Source organism: Aphelocoma coerulescens, chromosome 1A, assembly GCF_041296385.1.
Source record: "Aphelocoma coerulescens isolate FSJ_1873_10779 chromosome 1A, UR_Acoe_1.0, whole genome shotgun sequence".
NCBI lineage: Eukaryota > Metazoa > Chordata > Aves > Passeriformes > Corvidae > Aphelocoma > Aphelocoma coerulescens.
Genome location: NC_091014.1, coordinates 49,911,114 through 49,935,398, shown reverse-complemented (window position 1 = coordinate 49,935,398; position 24,285 = coordinate 49,911,114). Strand labels below are relative to the sequence as shown.

The 24,285-nt window shown below is 36.0% G+C and overlaps 1 protein-coding gene across 10 annotated transcripts in view; it reads left to right on the top strand.

Annotated features, from left to right (window-relative positions):
- Positions 1-24,285, top strand: part of ANKS1B (ankyrin repeat and sterile alpha motif domain containing 1B) — a 414,782-nt gene that overhangs the window by 13,248 nt on the left and 377,249 nt on the right. Inside the window, exon 1 of one of the 10 annotated variants that reach the window (XM_069000653.1) lies at positions 23,692-23,753. The exons of the other annotated variants lie outside the window; for them this stretch is intronic. Within the exon in view, the coding sequence (XP_068856754.1) occupies positions 23,713-23,753 (41 nt within the window). The 5' untranslated portion in view covers positions 23,692-23,712. Of the gene's footprint in view, positions 1-23,691; positions 23,754-24,285 lie in introns of those variants that run through there. 10 annotated transcript variants of the gene reach the window in all.

The window sequence follows — 24,285 nt, the reverse complement described above, 5'->3', positions numbered from 1 at the left end:
TCCAGATCTCCTTTGAAAGTATGACTTTGTTAAATTACACAAGATGTCACCATTTCTGAGTGTCACAATTCCTAAAGAGGAATTAAGAACAGTTATTGCAGAAGGTCAGCTCATAATATGCATCTCTGTTGCTAAGTTTCATTTGGCTTGTGAGTTGCTGTAGCATTCACTGTAGCTCCAGCAACTGTCACGCAACATGCATTATTGCAGTCTTCTGGGATTCTTGGAAAAGTCCAGAATACAGCTGAGATCTTCCCGAGGAAAATAAATCTTTTGGTAAAACTGGCAATTCGTTACACTCCTGGAAAGTTGGGTCTTTGGGGATTTTCTTTCTCAGCTCCATAGAAAGCAATCTATATGCCAGATTCATTTCACAGTATTGCACTACCAAACTTACTGGGCATCAGATGAACCTTGGGTAAAGCATACAAAACTCAGCAAAGGATGGCTTTATTTTCACTGTAACTATAAGGCAGATGCTACCTTTCAAAGCAGTTTAATTGACACTCACATAGGGAGTTGTCAAGAACTTTTTTAAATTTACCAGAGCAGCAAAGGAGGCTGTCCTGACTGTGTTAGCACTGCTCAGGGCATACTTCTAATTGTCTACAATTTTAGTCACATGGCCTAACAGTCAGATTATCAGAGGCAAACACACTATAATTTTGATGACAAATCATTTTCCCTTTGCAACTCCATTAGGGTACATTATTACACATCTAAGCATACAGAATTTGACAATAATATGAATGGTTAAATTTTTTTTTTTTCATTTAAAGTTGATATTTAAATCACTTTTGATTCATGTGTGAAGAATTTCTTTCTGAAGATGATTTAAGTTTAGTTTTCATGGGCATCCTGGAAAGATTTTTAGCGAGATTTGAAAATGCTTAGAAACCTGGTAACAAACACCTGGCACTAAGATTGGTGATTTGTGACCTGGCTTAAAAATTATCAGAAAAGGAAAAAAGTAGTCTGACTTTAGCTTCTCATTTGAAGTGTCTTTTAATGTCTTTTAATTTGGTATTGTGCTGCTGTGCTGAAGTTGGCTCTATGTAATACAGTATCTGATTTTTTTCATCACTTTCAAGTGGTTGTTTTTTGAGCAGGTTTTTGGGTCAGTAGGCATATGCTCTGAGTAGCAATTACAGTATCCAGTGAGAAGTTTGCATTGTATCCCTTCAAATGGATTCTCAGACTTAAGCTGGGATCATTTATCTTTAGCATAACAGCTGAAGACTTGCACACCTAAACATTAGTTCACATTCGAAATGAAGAAAATGCATTTTGGCTAACAGCAATGTATTCTGTAACTAGACACTGACCATATTAATGATATTGTGTAACTGAGTGTTACTGTGCTAAATATTACGACTCCAGTTCTGTTAGTGCTTTGATCATGAGATTCTCTTTTTCATTTGAAACACTAGCAAGTTGTGTTTATGTGTTTCACTGTTAATCAATAATGAGTGAGCCTATCACTTTCTCGATAGGTCAGTATTTTTCACTACAGCTTAAAAACTTAAATGTAAATAATTTCTCACTTTATCTTTACACTTTTTTTTTGGTTTTTTTTTTTTTTTTTTTTTTTTCCTGTTGTGGGATGTTATTTCAATGCTAATGAGACAGGGCTGGGTATCACCATCCTCCAGAAAATAATGCAAGTGGGAAAAATGATACTGAAGAAATTTTGCAAATAAATTTGAGTTATATCTTGCCTCTATAGGAAACCTTGAAAAATCTTGAAATTAGCTCAGTCACAGTTAGGTATTTATGTGTCCATTTTATAGATCTATGCTTCAGTGAAAAGAGCCAAGTTCCTTTCCTTAGAGGCATGCATCAATGATATGATGATGTCAAACATACGTGTCCTCTTCCCTCCCAATCATTATCTTTTTTTTCAAGAAAGTAGAGGTGTTTGTATGTCTGTAGTTGTGCATGAATGTTTCACATAGCAGTGAAGAGCAGCTTAGTCCTAATGAATCAGGTAGTAAAATTAAAGTGGATAATTTCTTTTTAATAATTTTTTAAAAAAACAGCTTCAGTGAAAAAAAACACCAGCTTTTCTTGTTGAACTGTGGCAGTTTTTATGATACTTGTGATCTAAGTTTCTGACCATAGAAATGGCATGGAGTGTAACAGAGCCCAAAACAGTAGTTAAGCTGATAACCATGTAACTCACCTCTGATGTGGAGACTCAGGTTCAAGTCTCTGGTCTGTCATTATCCCAGGAGAGTTCTCAATAACTGGTTTATCCAGCATGTACTTTTCCTCAAACCAAAGATTATACAGAGTTACATAAAAATATTGAAATAGATTAAAGATACTAAATCCAAAACATCCAAGCAGTATTGGTCACAACACTTGCTTGGGAAACAGAACTGTGGTACAGGGTTATTTTAAGTTTAATCTTCCCATCATAATCCAGCAGCCTTGAGTTTCACATTCTGTTCTTTTCTGTTTAAGGAACTTAAAGAGTCAACACGAAAAAGCCCCACTTCAGAATGATTCTTGAGTTTAAGCCTCACATAGGAAAGTGGAATTACCAGTGACTCAAAATTTGGAAGTCAAATACTTTAGTGAATTCTAAAGGCAATTTGTTGCAAAATAAGGGAGTGTTCTGTTTGTACTGTATTGAAACCTTTCTAAACCACACCTTTCAATTCCATTGTTTTTGTGTGACAACATTTTGAATGACTAAGAAATGTGTTAAGAGTGCTGATGGTAGGTTCAGAAGCGTTAGCACTGTTTGAAGTGGACCTGCAGTTTTCTCTGTGGCATGGACTTCGAAGTACAGGACTTCGGACTTCTCAGACTAATATGACCATAGTTTTATAGACTTAGCAGAACTGTGCAGTTATGCATGTATTGGTCACAGGTTTGATTTGTTTAGGCACTGAACAAGATTTCAAACCGATCCTTTTTCAGATGAGTATCATCAATCCGTTCTTGTCTGTGGTGAAGTTTTATATTTGTGCAATAATTTTTGTCTGCTGAAGTAATTACTATTCATGTGTGACTTCTAGATGAACTGTTTGGAGAAAAATACATTCATTAAAATATCACATTACTGAAATATATCAATTTGGAGCATAGAGGTCTTTCATTAATATCTCCATTTCTTTCTTCCCCCTTCCTCTGATCCCTCTCTCTTAGTTTCTCTGCCCACCTGTTCCCCCCTCCCTGTGCCCCCCTTCTCTGCCTCTCTCTCCCCCATCACTCTATCTCTATTATTCTGCCTTTCTGTTCATCTCTTTCTCACCACATCTCTGCACCCGCTTCTGCCCTGCCACCATCTCTCTCTTCTCTCTTTCCACCAGTTTAAGCCATAAAGAGAATCACCTGAGACAAAATAATACAAGAACACAGATCAGGAAGCATTGCCTATTGAGCTGAAAATAGTTAGATGGAAGGATACAGTGACAAAGTAGTCTGAAAAGAGAGAAACTCATGTCTTTGTTTAGGAAAAGTGTTGGTGTTCCTGAGGATGAGCCAATGGCAAGTATGATTAGACTAAAACAGGACAAGTCACTCATAGTCCCATCAACATTAAAAAGGAAAAGTGTGAAATAGAGGAGACATGTTTTATTTAGAATATGGAAATCTGCTTGGGTTGTATACTCTTTTCTATGAGCTGAGACTTAATAATAAGGATAGCAAGTATCCTAAAGAATTGTTGGACTATTTGACTAATTATATGTAAGTTCATGAAGAAATAAAATTCTATGCAGAAATACCTGATAAGAAAATAAACTACTTCAGAAAATAGAGCTGAAGATGAGGATGTCTGATATGTTTTCAGAGATAATTTAGATGATAGTGAAAAGAGAAAAAAGTGTGACTAGGGGTTCCTGGCAGTAAAGAGAGAAATTTTAGATCACGCACATTTAATTGACTTCCATGGTATTACTAGATTGTGCTGGATGGCCCTTTTTTTATAACATATTGTAAGCAAAAGAACTTCACACTCAAATGCTTCAGATTTACAATGGGGCTGCTTTGGAATAAGATAATTAAAATAATGAAAAAGCAGAAAGAGTGAGGAGAAGTACAGTGACTGGCTGGTTTACTGGTTTATAAAAAACCTGGAGACATGATTTTGTTAGTTAAGCATGAATAAACATATTCTATTTAAAAGAGATATAAAGAGAAGGTACAGAAGGGATGTCCTTTACAGTTACCATGCAATTGTCTTGAGAAATAGATCAGCTAATGTGTAAAAAACCTGTCTTGCAGAGATCAAGGTCATATACTGCACTTCAAAATCCTCTTTCTTTCTTAAACATCTTATGTCTAGGCAGTTATAGAAAGTGGGGAGAGCAAATTTAGGATCTCTTATATCCTGAAGCACTGGAAAGCATGGTGAGGTAACAAGCGCCAGTGTTACCTGTGATGACATTATCTGTGTCAGGATCAACAGACCCTGTTGATATATAGATCTAATAATCTGTATATGGTTCTCTTTAGATTGACATGCATGGAGTAATGATACCCAGCCTAGATCTACACAGAGCGAGCTTGGGTTTAGTGGGACTTCTTAGCTCAGATTCAGTGTCATGCAAGTGTGGCTACAATTCTTCCAGACTTTAGCTAGTTTTGGGAACATTATAAATGCATGCAGTTGGCTAAGAAGTGCTGTTAGATCCACACTGGCTTTTGCAGACAGTCCTATGTCTGTGTACCCACATTGGTCTGCAGATGGTCTGCCCGTGAACTGTGGCGTGTCGGTGGCATATTGTGTGTATCACTGAATGTTGTACATTACCACATGGTGTTCTGCAGATAAAATTCACTCCACTTAATTCGTACAAGAGGGATGGTGCTCTCTTAGTTGTTACTTAGTATTTTATTTTCTCATTATGACTGTTAGCTTATGCCTTTAGCACACAGTTTGCAGATGCCTCTGTAAAGAGGGTTCTTTTCCTCACTTATTTCACAGCAGAGTTTTACAAGTATAATGCATTTATTTTCAGAAACAACCTTGTTTGATGACAGGGTATAATTACTCCACTTTACAAATGGATATGTGAAGCCCTGAGACACTAGGGTCAACATCATTGAGTAATTTTAGATGCCTGGTTCAAAACACCTAAAACCTGCTTTATGATTTTGCAGAATATTTGTCATCACAAACCATTTAAAAGTGCAAAGCACAATTTCCTCTGACTAGCAGGGCAACTTCGAATAGTGCTTTTGCTGTTAAAATTCAGAATATGAAGTGGCCACTCTGAAAGTTACATGCTTGACAATCATTCTTGCAAAGTTAGATTTAAGAGACTTTCTTACTGTCGGAAAACCTCTGTAGTACAGAAGGTCTACATCTCTAGGGCAATATTGCACTACCTTGCATACGAATTTCACCTTTTTTCCCATGCAGTCATCTAGTTCATTCAGAATGTATTTCCCTTTCTGTTTAACATCACATTTAGCAGGCTCTGTTGGTACATGACCTACCTTTAGAGTAGGTTACATAGAGAGGCTGAGGCAGGTTTAATGAGCAAAGAAATGCATGCGTAACTTATCTGTGCTATTTCTTGACATTTCAGTGTGATTTCTTGTAATATTTTTACATGATTATATATATATATAATTTCCTTTTTTCTTTTTCTTTTTTTAAAAAAAACCCTGATAAAGTAGCAATTCCATCATGTTTGTGGTACCAACACAGATACATTAGGCCTGTTCAATTTTTGCATTGCAGCTGACCAGCTGCGTGATAGCAACTCATGGGGCTAAGACCCTGAGTATTCATGGCCAAAGAAGTCATCTTTTGGCCTTATCAAGCTTGTAAGCCACTAACTAGATGAACCTGATGTAAATCAATGAGAAATGGCACATCAGGATGTGCTGCACAGAGCTCTGTGTGCTTTACTAGAATGCTTGGTACAGGTAGCCAGTGGTTGTGTGCATTATTATTTTTTTGAAAGTGTTGCTGATATTTGCCCAGTTATCATGGGATTCACATTTGGAAAATGTGTCTGGCAGGGTCTAACAAGTGTTTCTGGTCACTTGATGAAAGTTCAACTCTTCTAGTCTGTCCAACTGTCTTCTTAGCTTTAGCCTTTATTCCAAATATCCTATGTTTCTTCATGTCCTTTTACAGCTCTTCATTTTACCCTTGGAAGGCTAATGCTGCCAGTCTTTTCCTCAGTTATTTTAATTATTTCAACACCTTCTCTCCAAATTTCATGTCTTGCCTGTATGACTTGGGTTCTCTTTTCTGTCTTCTCATTTAATTTTATTTTAATTTCCTGTGAATTTCCCTTCATATGCTAATTCAGATTTCCTGCCCTCATCCCTTATTTTCTTCTTCTACTCTAGAGCTCCTTTCTTAGAAGTCTGACATGTGAAATTTCACCTTAAACAAAGCAGTTTTAGTCATAAGCAAAGTAAAATGTGATTTTTACACTGGGGATAGGGGGTAATGCATAAGAATAGGCAGTGTTGCTAGAGCACTTGCTAAATTCACCATCCATAAAGAAGAAAAGTTAGCCAGAGAAAGAACATATCTGAATCTGCTTTTTACTGATGGGCAGTAGCTTTCTAGCATGGTTTGTACAGAAGACAGTGATTTATTTAATTCTGCATGGTGGGATGAAGAGAGTCGTAGAGTGCACTAGTGTGTAAATAGTACACTCGAGGAACTTCTGGTTTATGAAAGAAAATCTGATTATTATAGTAGAATGATGGGAATGCTGCAATCAAGTAGTATGGAAGTAATTTTAGAAATCTTAAGATTTAAGTGACTTTTCAAAGAAATAATGAAAATGCTTGAAAAGTTGGAATCAACAAGTTTTTGATTGAAAAGGGGAGAAAGGTCATTTATTTGTATGTGTGTATATATACATATATCTAAAAGGAAAAACAATCTTTCAGTAAATGAAGTTAATTTTATTGGTTTGATTAGTTACTCTGGAGAGTGAATGGAAGAATTCCTCTGTGCCATTAAAAGCACTGTTTTGCTCACATCCAGCATGATGCAGGTACTTTGTATTGCACTAGAACTGCTGCACTGGTAGCATGTTCCAAGTAGAGAAATAGTTTCAGAATGTCAGTATATTCAACGTTTTTATAAATCCATCTTGACTATGAAGGATACATTCTCAAAGTATTTGCCTGGTGAACAGTGGGAGAAGACCTTGTAAAATTTCTCCACCCAAAAAATGCAAATTTCAGAATACATGCTACATCAGTAATTTTTTTTTTTTTTTTGTATGTGCTGGATGTTTTATTTTATTAAGGGTATTAGCTTGAAAATGTTTGCCGTATCTGAGAATTCTTTAAAGAAAATGGTGAAGAACTGAACTCATCCATTGGTACGGAGTATAGTTTTCAGAAAGGAAAAATATGACAATAAATATTGCTTTCTCTAAGTCCAGTATAATATTTTACTATCATTTAACTTGGAATATGAAGAAAAAAAAATCATTAATTATCTAGAACCTGAGCAGAAAGCATTAATAATTAATGAATGATAATTTATGAAAAACTAAGTTCCATCTTAAAAGAGAATTATAAAATTGGATAATGAAAGGAATACAGAATATGCAACATTTTTATTTTAAATATATAATCATATTTAAGTAAATCAAACGTACTCTGATTCTTAAAGCCTTAAAGTTGAAAAAACCAAACACTGAATTAGCTTGAATATGAATGTTGTCATGGATTAAAGTGCTACTAGATAAGCGACTTTAAACATAAAGACTATAAATGATAGCTTATTCTACCGAATTTTAATGTTAGTAGCCAGAGGGTTACTCTAACAATAAAACAAAAAGGAAGATGCTCTTAAATGTGGCTGACTCCCAAGCTAATCTCAACAAAGTCTGGTCTGAAAGCTCCCATATTTCTCCAACCTGTTTGTTTCCTTTGTTCAGTGTCTTGAAATAAATTGTCACTTAGAGACATGCCAAAGTTTGATTCTGCTGAGTATTTTCATTTTGGAGGAAGATACTAAAATTGCATTAGTCAAATTGACAGATACTGAAAAACTGGAAACTATTGCAAAATACTTTATAAAACAGGATTAGACTATAGTAAAACCTTGATAATCTTCAGGCATGGGTTAAATACAATTAAACATTTTGATGAGTAAAGAATATTTTTAAGAACAAAAATATATTTTTAAAGACAAAATATATAAAGAATAATGAATATGAAGAATTTGGTATCAGATTCTTTACATAACCACTCTATACATATACTTCTGTTTATACTATCAAAAGAATGGAGAGATCTCAAGAAAGCTCAGGGAACCTAAATTCTCTAGCAACATACAGTAAGAATACTCCTAATCACGGTTTACAATACAAAACCACAGTATTGGCAAGCAACACTAATAGAAATGTTCCCAACAGTTTTTCTCAAATTTTCTCAAGATGACAAAAGAAGTGTGTGACAAAATTTTAATTTCTTCTCACATCTCTTCGTACAGGCGAGCGGTTCTTACTTGTTTTGAGTCTGTCTAGAGTTCCTCAGATGTCTGCATTTTGGTATTCAGTTCCATTCAACTTCCAGTAGGTGCATTTTGGTATTTGTGTTCCTCTTCTCTGGTATCTGTAATAAAATAGTGTCTTTTATACAGTTGGAATCCGGGACACATCCTGGTGCCTGGTTCATTTTGTTTTGAAACATCCAGGGGAATTCTAATCTGTCAGTTCCTGAAGATATTTGGGGCAAAATCTGTTACTTAACCCTGTTGCTGATCTGGCACTATACACTGGGATCTATTCTTGATATCACAAATAGTGATTTTTTTTTTTTTTTACTTAAATGATTTATCAAGGCAGTAATTTGTGACATATTTTCAATAATTTAAAAAATAATTTGATATTAAATGAGTTCCTCAGGTTAGTGAAAATTTTCTCATCATAGAAGATTGCTGGTCTAGTGTGTACTGCTTTCTCTTGATAAAATTATGCCTTGTGTACAGGTTTGCCATTTCATTTTCAGAAGTTTTATCAAACTTAGTGATAATCTGACTTTCACTGTAGTGAAAATTAGTGACTATTGGCAGCACCCAACATGTTTATATATAACTTACACTTGATATCTAGGTGCCCATGTTTTGAAATAGATCTTTATGTTTTATATTGGATCTGTGAGAACCATCCTATTTGTCCTTCCATATTGAAGATGCAATTTGCAGTGAGTCTAAAAAACCACCTTTAGATGGTGATCCTTGAGGCTGTACCTGAGACGTAAATTCTTCTACAATCTTCAAGAGATGTTTCCCTTTCTGTACATTACCAAGGATATTGGAGTCAAGAGGAACTTAAGCACATGTTCAGAGTATTGCGTTGCTATTCTGAGAAGAGTATGATATTTAAACAGTTGGAATGAGCGCATCATGCATTAGTTTTGTGTTACATTATCCCATGGCAGGTGTATTAAATTATTTCCTATTCAGGTATTTATGAATAGGTTTAGTGAAGTTCATGATTGAAAATTCCCGGAAAGCATAATAGACAGTGTATTAGAAATGACAAGAAGCAATGTCAGTGAAACATCATACAGTTGACTGATAACAGATTAATCAAATACATTAAGGCTTAATTTAAATGGATCTAGCATTACCCATCACCCAAAAATATTTTATATGTGGGGTTTGCCTTCTAAAGTGTGGCAGTTGTGGTCAAAGTAAATCCAAGCTGTCATTCCTTTTTAGACGTAAAACTGAACAAAATTCAGAAGATGGTTTGAAATTACAATTTTTTTTTTTTTAATGAATAGATCAAGTATTCAGGCATTTTTGTTTAGATTTGAGGAGGTCCTACATGGATAATTATAATTAATGCATGTCAGCTCATTCCTATTATTAATATAATAACAGATCAAGTTTTAGTGTGAAATTATTCTCTATTTATCTTGATCTTTTGCCTTAAAATCAAATTTTTAATGGTGATGCTTTCAACTGAACTTCAATTTTAGTCTGTTTTAAAGTTGATGGTGTAAGACTATCCATTAACTTATGAGCAAAGACTTTTAAAATTAGTGTACTGGAAATTGCAGAATTCAAGATAAAGCAAGAGTTTAATAAATCTGACAAATTTCATATTTCTGTAGGCATCCAAAGTAATACACATCTGCATAAAGGAAGCTTCTACCAGAAGCTTCTTACTTGTCATGGGGAGAAATAAAGTAGGAGAAAGGGATTAAAACTGGAATGGATAAAAGTACTGAAATGCCTTCTTTAAAGCTGTAGATGCTCTTCAGGAGCAAGTGTATAGTGCGAGATAGTAAAAGCAGGGAGACTGTCTTCAGTGAGAGTGAAAGATGTATGTGTGTGCCTAAGTGGATATCTTACTTGATAGTGGTTTAGCCTGTCTTTTGCAAATCATTTTAATTTAGAAAGATAGCATTTTCTCAAGACTATTAAATTTAGAACAGAATGGTATGGACAGCTGGCTTCAGGATAATTGGTAAATTTGAACTCTCACAGACCAGGCTATTAGCAATGAGAATATCTGTTGTTTTAACCCTTTAATCACATAAGGCAAATGTCACAGTCCTTAGAATTTTAAGTTAACACAGCTCCCATACCTTTTCCCAGCTTTGTCTCATATGCTCTCACAGAATAATAGTACTCTTTTGTGATTATGCCTACTGCTCTTTTCACAGCTAAAATCTAGACAACTAAATGAAGTTCACTTCCATTCACTTTTTCTGCTCATTTAGTAACAGCCAATCTAATGCTAAAGTATTCTAGATCCTTTGACTGTTCTCTTTTCTCTTCTGAGCTGGCTGTGAAAGATTCCATTCCTGCTTTGTGCAAGGAGGACCAGGAGTAGTAGAGCCTGGAATTAGTTGTTACTTGGGTCTGTAAGGATTTCAGTTCATATGGAGTGTAAGATAATATTCACATTATCCTTTTTGATATGTAGTAATCTCTCAGTCTTAAATTCAAGAAAGAATCCAATCATGAAAATATGGCACATTTCTGGGATAACTTCTGAAATTTTCCTTTGATGTGATGCCATAGATTATTTTTTGGCTGGATATCTTGCCACAAACTTCGTATTTCTTACTTTTGTTTGACAGATTTTAATAAAACTACCAGTCATTAGAAACACAAGCCATTTGCAGAATCTCCTGCATAATTCAGTGTAGGCTTTATCATAGAGACTTGTTACAGGTTACTGAGAGAAAATCCTTGCTCTTCTTCATGCTTGAAATGTTCTGTTGCAAAGCCTGTGTGAGGATTTACTATCCTTATGATTGTTTCTGTATTTTATCTAGAATTACCAAAATATAAAATATACAGTCATTCACTAGTTAAGGGACTGGAGTCAGGGTATTCCCCAGGTGAATGCTCTCATTTCCCTTTTTAAGGATTTGCCACCACCACTGAGCACCTTGAAAAGAAAAAAAGTATTTTCTGTGTTCTTTGGGAAGAGGAGATGGCTGCTTATATTTCTGAAAGGTCCCCCAATCTATGGGTTGTAAATGGAGGACATTTTTCTTTAGTCTTGAGATTCCTTATCCTTGAAATGAAGGGTGTTTTCAGAAGTGTGTGTCTAAGAATTTCTTCTTGACTAAATTTAAGGAACTGCATAGTGTTCTTCTTTTAAATTACTCTGCTGAGTGTTAGCTGAGGTGCCTAATTCTGGCAACTCAATGTATGTGTATTTGTTCTTAGGTATTTAACTTACTTAACCGGAGGAGAAAGATCTATATTACCTATCCTGTATGCACTGTCCTTTTCATAATTCTGGGCCTTAGAAAACAGCAACACTGCACTTTAAACTGAATGAAAAAAAGGAAATATAGGTCATAGGAACCTGAAGAGAGAGCACAGAACGTGGTAGCCCTTCAGCTTTATCCAGGTAGTATTTGTTTACAATTTGGTATGCTCTTCTCTTTAAAAGAGATCTTGGAAATTCAAAGGGCTTCACAGTAGTGAATTGATGGACAATATCTAGACTTCAGCCTATGAATAAGGAAGTAAGTTCAAGATTTGAAAGACAGCCATTATAATAATGGGCTTCTGTTAAACCATGTATAGAATAAAGAATGTAAAGTGATTATTCCTTTATTGAATCATCTTCAGTTTTTTTAATATCTTCAGCCCCATCAGGGCATCTGTATTTTCTTCATGACAGCGTGTCCAAGTACATAAAAGGACTAGAGGGTGAATGAAGGAATCAACATGGATTTACCAAGGCTAATTTGTAGTTGGCTAACCCATCTGCCATCTGTGATGAAAACATAAGTCAACAGTATGCCCTCGCAGCAGAGAAGGCCAACAGAATACACGGCCAGCACATTGAGGGAAGTACCTATTCACCTCTCTTCAAATATTTTTACAGTTTTGGACTTAATTATAGAAGATACGAAAAAACTGGGGAAAATCCAGAAGTGAGAAACTCACCAAGATCATTAAGGTGCCGGAGCACTGACATACAAGAATTTGAAAGATCTGTTTGTTCAGACTCAAGAAAAGAACACAGAGCAGGATCTCATTAAGGTGTCCTCAACTAAAGTACTTCTTTTGGCACTACAAAGGGCCCCGCTCTTGTCAGGTGTGCACAGCAAGGGGAAAATGGGGACAGATACAAAATGCAACAAGGAAAATTATGACTGGGTATTATGGATAAAAATCACAGTGAGGGTAATCAAGCTCTGCAAAAGATTGGCAAGAGAGATGGTGAAATATCCATGACTGAAGATACTTAAAACTTGACTGCACAATTTCCTGAGCAAACTGAACTGATCTCAAAATTAGCTCCAGCTTTGAAATTTTCCCATCTCAGAGAAAGTGGTTGAATGAAATTATTCCAAAGGTCCATTTCATATATTCTGTAAATCTTCACAGTTACATTCTCACCATAAGCATTTTGTCTTTTCTGGCAACAATATCCACAGCTGCAAGTTCTTTTGGTGCTGAAGCTTGGCCAAAGAATTGATCGTGATCTGTCATGTTCAGTACTTGCTACTGTTACTCAGATTCTTAAGCAGTGAGACTGTTGGACAAGTGTGATTTTCTCCTCCCTTCCTCTTTGGTAGTATTATTTCCTCATTGACTAATTTAAGGTGTACTAATTTAGTAACTTTCCTTATCTATTACTTTCTTCATTAGGAGTTGATAGAGATGACTGCATGTTCCCTTTGTTTTCCACTGCAGTCTGTCTTTGTTAAAGGTGGCATTCTTCACAAATAATTTCACAATAAAGTAGTTCTGGTACCTAGAAGTTCCTTCATCCTCTGAAAATTAGAGGGTTACCTTTAAGTGGGATAGAACTTCTGTAATCCCAGTCAGTCCATTACCTACATTGTCACAAACACTCTGAAAAGATGAAATTGTTCAAATTGTCCAAATTGGACCACAAACATTTAGATTTTCAGGAGAAAAGAAATAATTATGTTGCAAGTTTATGTGGATTGTTATGTATTGTGGTCTTATTTTCAGTACAAGTCACTTGATCAACTTTTGACCAGTCTCGTTATTCTTATCCCAGTGATTAATGGGAGAAAGTTATGGCAGTAACGAATGCAGTTCAATGTGTCTCCTACATGCCTCTCTAGGACTGCCAAAAGCAGCCAAGATGTCATGAATGCATCCTAGCTCCAAGTTTCTTAGGAAGTGTATATAGGACGGAATGAGAGGTGCACCTGCCTTATATGTGTTAGAAAGGAAAAAAACCTGACTGGTTTGGATTGACTGGGTATACTTACTCCATCACTATAATATGTGAGTTACTCTTGATGCAGTCTACTTACTGGTGTCTAGATTTATTTTTTAGATGAAACTCTGTATAGTTGAAGATGAGAATTTGAATTCTCTGGATTGGAAGAAAAAATTATTAGAGAGGCATTTTCTGTTATATATTCTTTCATGCATGACATCAAGAGGTGGACCTCTTAGTAAAAAAAAAGAATACATCTTCATGTAAAATTAATGTATGTCACAAAAGAGTTGATGTTGGAAGGGCCCTCAGGAGATCATCTGCAGAGGTCAGATAGAAGAGGTTGTCCAGGAAGATTTTGAGTACCTCCAGGAATGGACACTCTGCCTCTTGGGGCATCCCATTCAAGTGTTCCATAACCTTTACAGTAAAAAAATGTTTTCTTATTTCCAGATGGAATTTCATGTGTTGAACTTCATGTCTGTTGCCTCTTGTCCTGCCACAGGGCACTGCTGGGAAGTGTTTGGCTTTGCCGTGTCCATACCCTCCCATTGTATACTTACTGTGAGATCCTCCCCAAGCCTTCTCTAGCCTAAACAGTGCTGTAAGACAGCTTTTACTCTTCAAAGATACTCCAGTCCCTTAGGTTTGGAAGTTTAATTATTTTTCTCTTTCAGTAACAATAGTGAAGTAATTATGCTGATGGTTTGGACTTAAATTTGTCAAATGTTTTTATTTTGATTTATTTTATCCTGAAAAGATAGCTTTATTTAAAAAAACTTTATCCCTTTACATAAAAAGAATTCAGGAAAATACTAGGAAAAAAAATTCACTGTTTTATTAATGTATTATACAGCTATAACTTCCCCTCTTTTTATGTTTTCATCTTAACTACAAGAATAAAGAAATAGCAATAGAACCAATAAAAATAGAATCAAATGCTGTTGGAAAAACTTAAAACATGGGAAATTGCTGTTCTTTTATTGCCTGCATTATTGACAAAGTAACTTCTCTCATCTGACTTCAAAATATTTTATACATAATTTATGTTTTATAGTATAGTACCAAATGTTGTAGTAAAACCTAATTTTATGTTGCTATCTTTACAATGCTGAAATATTGATGACGATTTGATAGTAACTATGTTGACTTTGGTATATTTCATTTGAGATCCATGGGTTGGGGTATAAGTTTAGAACTATATACTTTTATTTCTCAGCGAACCACACCTCTAGCAATAGTAAATGATGAATAATAAAAAAACCCCAAACCTACTTTTATAGTATAACTAACTTGAATTCTTCTTATTATTTTTAATCTTGTGGTTGACCACAAGTTTGTGGTTGATTGATTTCTGCACACATAAGACCATGCAGCTGAAATTAGAACTGCTTGACCTGCAGTGCTTGTAATTCACTTCATCTACCATGTACAAGCGAAAACAAGATGGTACAGCCTGCTAGCAAATCTTTGTGATCTTTTAATGCTTATAATTGCAGGATTGAACTAGTAGGAGCTCAGTTCAAATAAACTGTATTTTGATTTCTTTCTTCCTTTTTCTTGTGATGTATTTAGTTTATTTCTCACCTGTGTGCAAAAAAGTAAGTATGAATGCTTCCAGTTTCTAGTTATTGACACCAGAAATGTTATCACTGGAGTTTTTCAGGCAATTAAAATATTAAATGGATGATCCCCTAGATTAGATGAATGGTAACTTATTAATTACAGAGCTCAAAATCTTACAGCATGTTGGCACAAGGAAAATACCATATCCAGGAGAGCGCATATGTCTCTAATGTTGCTTTTAGTGCATGGGGTCAGGAAAACACATCTGCTACAACCATTGCTGGCAGTTTGGCTGTATGAGGAATGACACTGAAGAGTAAGATTCCCTTGTGATTCTGTGCACAGCCAAACTGCCAACAATGTTTGAAGCATAAAATGCTTCTATGTGGCCAATAGAATAAGAGACTGGCATAAACTTTTTTTTTTTCTTTCAGAAATAGAGAGAAATAATAATAGAAATCCCTTTGAATTTATCAAAGTTGTGTTTAGAATAGGAGGACTCTACTTTTGTGGCTTATCTTTGTATGGGCATTGGTTAAAAAATCTGCTAAAGTCTCTCCTCCCCGCCCCGTTGTTGTACAGAACCGTTCCCATTTTCCTTCAACTTTGTGTGACAGTGCCCAAGAAATTAGTTCCATTTTTAATGCATAAGAAACCAATGGTAAACCAGCTACTTTCAAGTTTGAAAGAAAATGGGGTCCATCTTGAACTTGAAGAATAGTTCAGATTATAAAATTCAATGCTGTTTTATGTTTAAATCAACGGAGGTCATTTGTATCTCTTGGTTTGTAAGACAGTTTTTTTCCATAATGTGATTTATCTGAGGAAAATGTAATTTAAAATTTGTTATGAATAAGTCCAGTACATAATCCTGTAATTTGGGCTCTGTGACTCCAAGTATCTTCAGTGGCAGTTTCCCATGCTCAGGTGGACTGGAGCACCTTTTTAACCTCACTGTGATGATTAGGTGTGGAAGTGTAGCTCTGCCACCATGTGATCCATAAACAAAGTGATATGAAATTCTATCTGCCATACTGGAAGCTGGCTAATCTTTCAGATTAGTATATCGAGTTAAACACTCGAATTCCTAGAAGCTCTGAATACACTATCAGACCTACTGTAGGCTTGTAAACTGTGAGAAGGAGATTTAGGACAACATTCTGTAATTTGATTTTATGACCTCAGCCTTCCAGAAGCTGAAACTTTGTCTCAGAGATCAATTGAATGTGTCTCCTGCCCTGCCTCAACTGCGATGAGGCATTGGAGTTCCATTCTTTTTTTAAATTTCCTGATTTACATCTTCCTTTCTTTTCCATTTTTTAAGGGATTTTCAGAAACAGTGTGACAGGCTGGCATTATGGTAGTGCCTAGTTCCAGGATATCCTTTATCATGGGTATGGATATCCAAGTCTCACTTTCATCCTTGACCTGTTCTCACAAGAGGGAAACTTATTCTTCCTTCTAGAGAGACCATCTAATTAATTATGGAAAACAATATCTTTGATTAGTGGGACAAATTTCCGAGGTTTAACTAGGTCCCTCTCACCTAAGAAGGCTTCTTTCTCCTTGATTTGTGATGACTGGGAAATCAGAAGTGAGAAATCTGTCAGTTTAGTAACCTTTGGCTGTCTTTAATTTCAGCTCATTTTGTATTGGTGGGATTAATTCTTTTTTCCCACCCAGTCACTTCTGGCTTCCTTCTATACAATTTGGAGTTTTTTCCAGCAGTCCCTGTTTATAGAACTTAAATGTAGGTATTTTCGATGTGAAGGTTTTTCAGATCTATGCCTACCTTTGCTTTTTTGACAAAAAAACCTGCTTTTTTTGGTAAGTGTTCTTTCTGCTAAAAAGTTGAAGAGATTCATGCTGCCATAACCATTAGCAGTATTTTCCTGCAATAAGGTCATTCTGAGTCCATTGTGGATTCCTTTCTTAAGTTTTTACCAGAATGAGACTCCTAGGCTGCCTTGCAGGTATACTATGCTATTATGGGTGCACTGCTAGGAATTTCCATCAGTATGAGCGTGCATGTGAAGAAGGAGATTAGAAGAAAAGAAATTAACTACAGCAGTGTATTGTTTGGGGCAGTCACATCTACAACTTTCCTTCCCCTTACCCGCTGTCATGGAGTCAAGCACTCGAGCAAGGAGCTAAAAAAGGAATTGGGGTCAGTGTGCCACCACTTCTCCCTTCTATGCCCTTTGCTGGGAGAATCAAAGGCATAAAGCAGAAACATGAACCACGGGGCAGAGGCTCATCATGATCTGTCTGGACCCAAACTCAAGCAGTGGTGCTCTTGCAAGCTGATAAATGCTGCTGGTGAGAGACAGGCTTCTGCCAAATTTATGACAGGAATGTGAGGCTGCATCTAACTTTAACGTGCCAGGGAACATTTCTGGCTACTGGAAGGTGCCATGTGGCATTCTCCCAAGGAAAGAGCTACCAGGCACAGCTGAAGAATTAGTATGTGCCTAGGGCCTGATAGACAATCTGGATGCAGCTATCCTGTTTAGAAAGTTTGATTAGTGTATGTGTGGAGCATTCTATGCCAGTATGACCTCAGTGCCAGAAAATAGTTCCAAACATGTTTACTTTACTATTGCTGGTGCAGCCTGAGTTCCTAGATGGTTCAGAGTTGAAGTAACAAGAGAACTGACATGGCATTCAGAGTCTGGCAGAATGGAGAGTCCTAACCTGCATACAACCCATGACATATTTTCTGGGAGCTAAGCAGAGCCGGATAGTTTTAATGATCTCGATTGTACTGTGATCTCAACAGTACATAAATATTCTAGATCCCACAATATCCACTGCTATTTTGTAAATGACTGAAACAATTGTGCCTCTGTGACATGGAAGACAAGTACATAAAACTCTACTGTCTAAACAGTAGATGAAACTAAAATCTGTTAGGGATTTTAAGTTGTTCAGAGGAACTAGTTGATATAGAAAAGCCAAAACCCAGTTTCTGTTTGCAAACTTAGAGACAACCCTGTACCAATTTACCTTTATGTGAAGATTTTTGTAACTGTAATGGCTACGAAACTGAAACTATAAAATTCATCTTGCCATTTTAAAAAGCCTCCAAGCTGTTCTGAAATTATTTCATGCTCTGGACTGCTCCTAAAGTTTTGTTTTCTATGTGGCAGAACTATATGATCAACTATGTTAAAATTTGTATTTCACTGTAATAAGAATCTATTCCTTCATTGACCGAACTGTTAAAGTTTTACCAAAAAAGGTCAGAAGTTTTGTTTCTGTTTTGTTTGCTGTAGATTTGGTATAGATTTAGAATTTCTACAACCATAAACTGCATCCTGGTATTCTGTTTCTGTGCCCAAGGAGAAATTAACCTTCCAGCTTTGTTTGATTATGCTTTTATTGAAAAATATTTACAGATTCTCTGTGTATTCAGTCTACTCTGAACTGGCATGATCAAAGTTTGTATGGAATCATGGCGGCAGGGAGTCTTTATGCTAATAATGTACCCCCAATTAATCAGTGTCTCAGTTATCAATGTTATAGGAGTAATGCTGTGGTACAGTATTTTTTTTCAAATTGTGTGTTATCAATGCAGGTTTTTCATGTTTTGGGGTGAGCTCTCATGTCTTTTAAGATGCCAAGTTCCTTCAGATCAGTTTGCACTCTTTTCAGCTGGTTGCTTGAAAGTCCAGAAGAGATGGATATGCTAGTAACTAGATGGTTTTTAAACATTTACCTTCTACTATAACCCCCTTGCCCTAGGAAAGGAACGTTCCTTGAATTTTACTAACTTAAACTGTGTCAGAAACATCTGTATGAGCTTCTTTGCCTGGGTAGTGGGGCCATGGGGGGCCAGCCATGAACTACCAATTAGATTGGCCTTGGCCACTTTTAAAATTTAATTCCACTAGAAGGCTATATGTGGATTTTCTAGTGTGATTCCAAATATGACAAGTGTAGTTTTGGACAGGCTTCAGCCCTTGGGTGAAAGTGTTCCTCTTCTAAGTACTTGAAATCTGATTGTGCCCCCTTTGGTGAAATGATGGCTTCATCTGAATAATTTTACTGCCAAGATTGAACCAACAGTCAAATCCAATTGTTAAAAGTGACCTTAGAATGAGATGTAGTAAAAGACCTTTCTTTCCAAGATTAAAGATAATTGAAATTTAAAGTGAATTCAGAATAAGGTAAATTCAGGTGGGGTCTGTTTTTCAGGGGGTTTTGGGTCTGGATTCTTTTAACAGTTAATACTAAATAGCTTTTAGAGAACCTAGCCCATGTGTATGTTAGAGGCCTTCCCATCTCCACCATTTTCTAAAAACCTACAGCTTTCTGGAGATTTCACAAACAAGGATCCCTTCCTCTCTGCAAATGTATGATCTTTAATGAAAGAAAAAGATATTTACATATATATAATAAAGGAAATCAAGATGGAATCTGCCATCCACACATGCATTTCATAACCTTTTTTGGTGTATCATTTCCCTCTTTTTATTGTAGGCCAGTCTAGCCTTGCAGGATACATTTAGTTTAGTACCTAAGGTATTTAGTTGGGGATTGTTTTTTTCCTGCTGAATTATATAAAGATGTAGGAACATTGTTTGAATTAAACACAGCAGAAAATATCACAGTAATTGTTCCATGAGTCCTGCAGGTGCCATAGTGCTGATAGTAGATTAGAGAGTTGCGATGAATCATTTTGCATGGTGTTTTATTGTGGAACTGGGATCTCCTTTCCAATGTTTTTTTTTTAAACCTATGGTATTAGGAGGCATATTTGCACACAAATTTGGGTTCTCTAGATATCTGTTACCAGACAGGCAGTTCAGAAAAAACATTAAATTATTCCTGTTATGGCCGACTCTTGTAATATATTTTACATGAAAATATTTGCCTGAACAGATTTTGTGGAGTATCCTATCAGTTTCAATTTAAAGAAGCAGAAAGATGCTGAAAGTTGCTGAAAGATAGTTCTTGAAATATATTCCCCCAAATTTAGCATTTTAATTTTAATATTGCTGAAAAGTTCATGATCCACAGAGCTGCAACTCTATGGAGCACTTGGAATACTTATGGAGTAGGTCTCAGGTTCATTTTCTAGAAAACATTCCACAGTAAAACTATTTGAGGTACAAAGAATATTTCTTTGTCAGTGTTTAATTAGTTTTTGGAAAATTATAAAACACAGTGTTCACTTTAGATACATCTGGAAATAAGTGATGGGTTATTGTTCTTTTTAAGCTACTTGAAACTACACATCAGCCAATTATAGTAGAAGCTTCTGTGTCATTTAAACCTCTTAGTCTTGGATTTCATTTCTACACTTGATAAGGCTTTTAAATAGAGTAGAAACAATAACTCCTAATGGATTTAAATAGGGAATTCTAACATAAATACACTGCAAACGTACTGAATATTTTTACTGTAATTACATTTTGCCTTCTAAGCTATGTGTCATAAATTATTTTGTTCAATGAAAAGCCTCATGTTGGATGAATTGATTTTTTCTGAGTGATCCAAATGGTTACTAGTATATCTTACCAAATACTTTGTCAGTCATGTGATGGATATGACCTTTGTAGTTATTTCAGTAACAGTGTTCAGGACATTTTAAGTGCTGATACTGTTTTACATGCCAAAAAGCTTTGGAAGACCTTTGCAGTATGTCGCTGTGAAACTTCAGCCTCTAGTTAAAGTATGTTATTTGTCTTTGTGAAAGTAATTTTGTGGTAATAAAAGTATTTCTTGTCATGATCATAGTAATGCTTTGGATGCTGCTGAGGTAATTCTGACCTCTGTTGGCAAAGCACAGCAAATGAAATGTATTGCTGAGTATCATGCTTCTGTTTTGATATTATTTATTTCAAATATGACATGTTACTGAGAGAAGAAATTAAGGCACTAATTCTGTGTTTTTATTGTTGGAAAGCCTTTTATTGTCCTACTGTTCCAATTAGCTAGAGCATAGGATAGAGGATTTCTGCTTGAAATGTCCTTAGTTAATAATATTACCTGATTTAGTAATTTTTGTACCACACAATAGTTTCATCCAATATTGTTCTCATTCAGATTTTCTATTCTATGCCAAAAACATTTGAAAATGTCACATTATAATAGTTCTATGTGTTAAAGATTAGATCTTACAAAGATTCCATTTGAGGTTTGCAGTATGTCTGATAAAGACCAATTTTTAAGGCTCTGAAAAAACCTGATCAGTGGATTGGTTTTCCCCAGTTGTACTTACTGGAATAGCTAATTTCACACCAATTAACTTCCTTATTTAACTTGATAATTAAGGAGAAGAAAGAAATGTTGATGTAATCTGGACAGGTGCTAATTTTTTTTTCTATGCAGTAACTATCATTTCTATCATATATTTGTCCTATCTATCTTTATATTTCATATGTCTTTCCTAAGTTTTGTTCTTGTTAATGAAGTTAATACAAAGCTGATGGAAAGAATGAGTGTTAGCACTTGCATGGAGGCAGTCAACATGTAGATACGCCATGGTAGCATTCTAGCAAATGTAGTAAGTGCTCCTCTGATTTGGAACTGTTTCTCCAAAGAACGGACTCAAATTGTTTAATATTTATGTTATGGACAGCAAAGGGTTTTAGTACTCTTTTGAATTCATTTTGATCAAGGTTACTTTCACTTACCTTATCTCTTGCAAAAATGTACTGTGGCAGGCTTCTGATGTTCCCTGCCTTACTCATTGTTTGCTTAGGCCCGTAGAGTCTGAACGACTAAGGAAAGGATAAATGTCACGTATATATTCTACATATGTTACAGGTCATTGATAGGCTTCAAGAGCCTTAATATCTTAGGATTCATATTTTAGAACTTACTTCCAGGAGCTTGCACTCTTTCAGTGTTCTGAGTTTAGGGTAAGGTTATGGCAGGTTGTCCAAAAGGATTGGACATTATTGCTGCTGTTATGAGATGAAGATATGGAAGCTTTGAATTGAGAATATGGGAGATCATGTGGATAGCTGATTTAGTACCATGTGGATGCAAACACACAAAGTGAACCTTTCACATCTGTTACATTCTCGTATGTCAAGATAGTGAGGGATTGATTACATTGATGCAGGGCTTAATGTTACTATAGTTGATTTCTGAATCTCATTTTCAAATCTCAGCATAAATTGAGAATGAGGTGTGAGAAGGCCTTCAAGAATCAAGAGGAAATGGAATAACGTATTTTTTCTGGTGTCTGTTTTGCTAGTGTCTGATAGAATTATCCTACTTTTGAGGAAACCCAGATGAGGAAGGACAAGGTATTAAAGCCAGCTGAATTGCAGACTCTATATATAGCAAGCTCTGTTCTGTGTGTCCTAGAGCTATAACAAAGAGTCTCATCTCAGGTTGGTTTCTAAGATGAACAATCTTTAGTACTGGAATGAGGTCATAGATCTAACAGCATCCATATTCAAAAATCTTTGATGCAAATTGCTGCTCTTCCAAGTGCTGCTTCCAGTGCCAGAGCTCCAGGAATTTTATTCCACTTAAACAAATGTCAGTAAGTGTTCCAGGATGCATAATTAATCATTTAGAGGTTTTAAAATCTCCTTTTCTAGTAAATATTGACTTTGCCTGTCTGTGATAAGAATGTGTTTAAAATTGCAAACACCATGAATTTATGATGGATGGGAATACTGTGTTGGATCTCCAAAAATATATTGTGGAGAAAACTCTCTTTTCTCACTAAAGATTCAAGGTCAGTTGAATTAGGAAAAAGAATGGTTAAGGGAATATCTCTCCTAACAAAATATGTCATCATATCTGTATTCGTGAGAGAAAGAGAAATAGGACTTTGCTTCAATTTGTTTTTGATAAAAGTAATATTAGAGTGGCTTTTAAAAAATTTTATTTTCATATCAGCTAATTTCTACAAAAGAAGTCAGAGTGGTCTATCTGGGAATGTGCTCTGTTCTTCAAAAGAAAATATTGATGTATATACTATACATCAGGATTCATGGGTATATCCATGTCAGTGTATAGAATCATAAGATCATAGAATATGCTGAGTTGGAAGGGACCCACAAGGATCATCAAGTCCAATTCCTGTACTTGCACAGGATATCCCCAAGAATCACACCCTGCGCCTGAGAGCATTGTCCAAATGCTTTTTGAGCTCTGTCAGGCTGGTGCTGTGACCACTGCCCTGGGGAGCCTGTTCCAGTGCCCAGACACCCTCTGGGTGAAGAACCTTTTCCTAATACCCAACCTAAACCTCCCTTGACACAACTTCAGGCCATTCTCTGGGATCCTCTCACTGGTCAGCACAGAGAAGAGATCAGTGTCTGCTCCTCCTCTTCCCCTCAAAAGGAAGTTGCAGACTGCATTGAGGTCTCTCCTCAGGTCTCCTCCAGGCTGAACAGACCAAGTATCCTCAGCTGGTCCTCATAAGGCTTCCCCTCAAGGCCCTTCAATATCATTGTAGCTCTCCTTTGGATGCTCTCTAATAGCTTTATATCATTCTTATATTGTGGCACCCAAACCTGCACAGAGCACTCGAGGTGAGGCCACACTGATGCGGAGTAGAATGGGACAATCCCCTGCCTCAACCAATGGGTGGGTGAGTGTTTGATGTACTTAGAATCATGAGATATGTAAGGACTTTCACAACCCCTCAGGAGATCGATTTCTGTCATGCTTATAGAAAAATAATGATTGTTTATGTAATTTCACTAAATATTAGTTGTCTGGGAAGAGTTGAAAGAACCCAGTATTTATTTATAAAGGGAGTTTAATATATGTACGTACCCCTAAGTATTGTATACAGAGTGAAAAAAGATACAGTCAAGCATGTCTGCTTAATTGCCTTTCTCTAATACATGGCCTAGTACTAACACAGTGAGCTGTGTTCCTGGTTAATCTTGATCAATCTATAGGTGTTGTACAAAGTGCATAGGTCTGATTCATGACAAATACGTAGAACCCATCTACCTCATATAGGTTAGGGAGCCCAAGTTCATCTGATACACTGATCTTCAGCATTAGCCAGGTGGCATTCCTGCAGATTGCTCAAATCACCTAAGATCATACATGGAGATACCATTAGCAATGGTTTTAGAACATGATTCACATTGCTTAAACATGAATG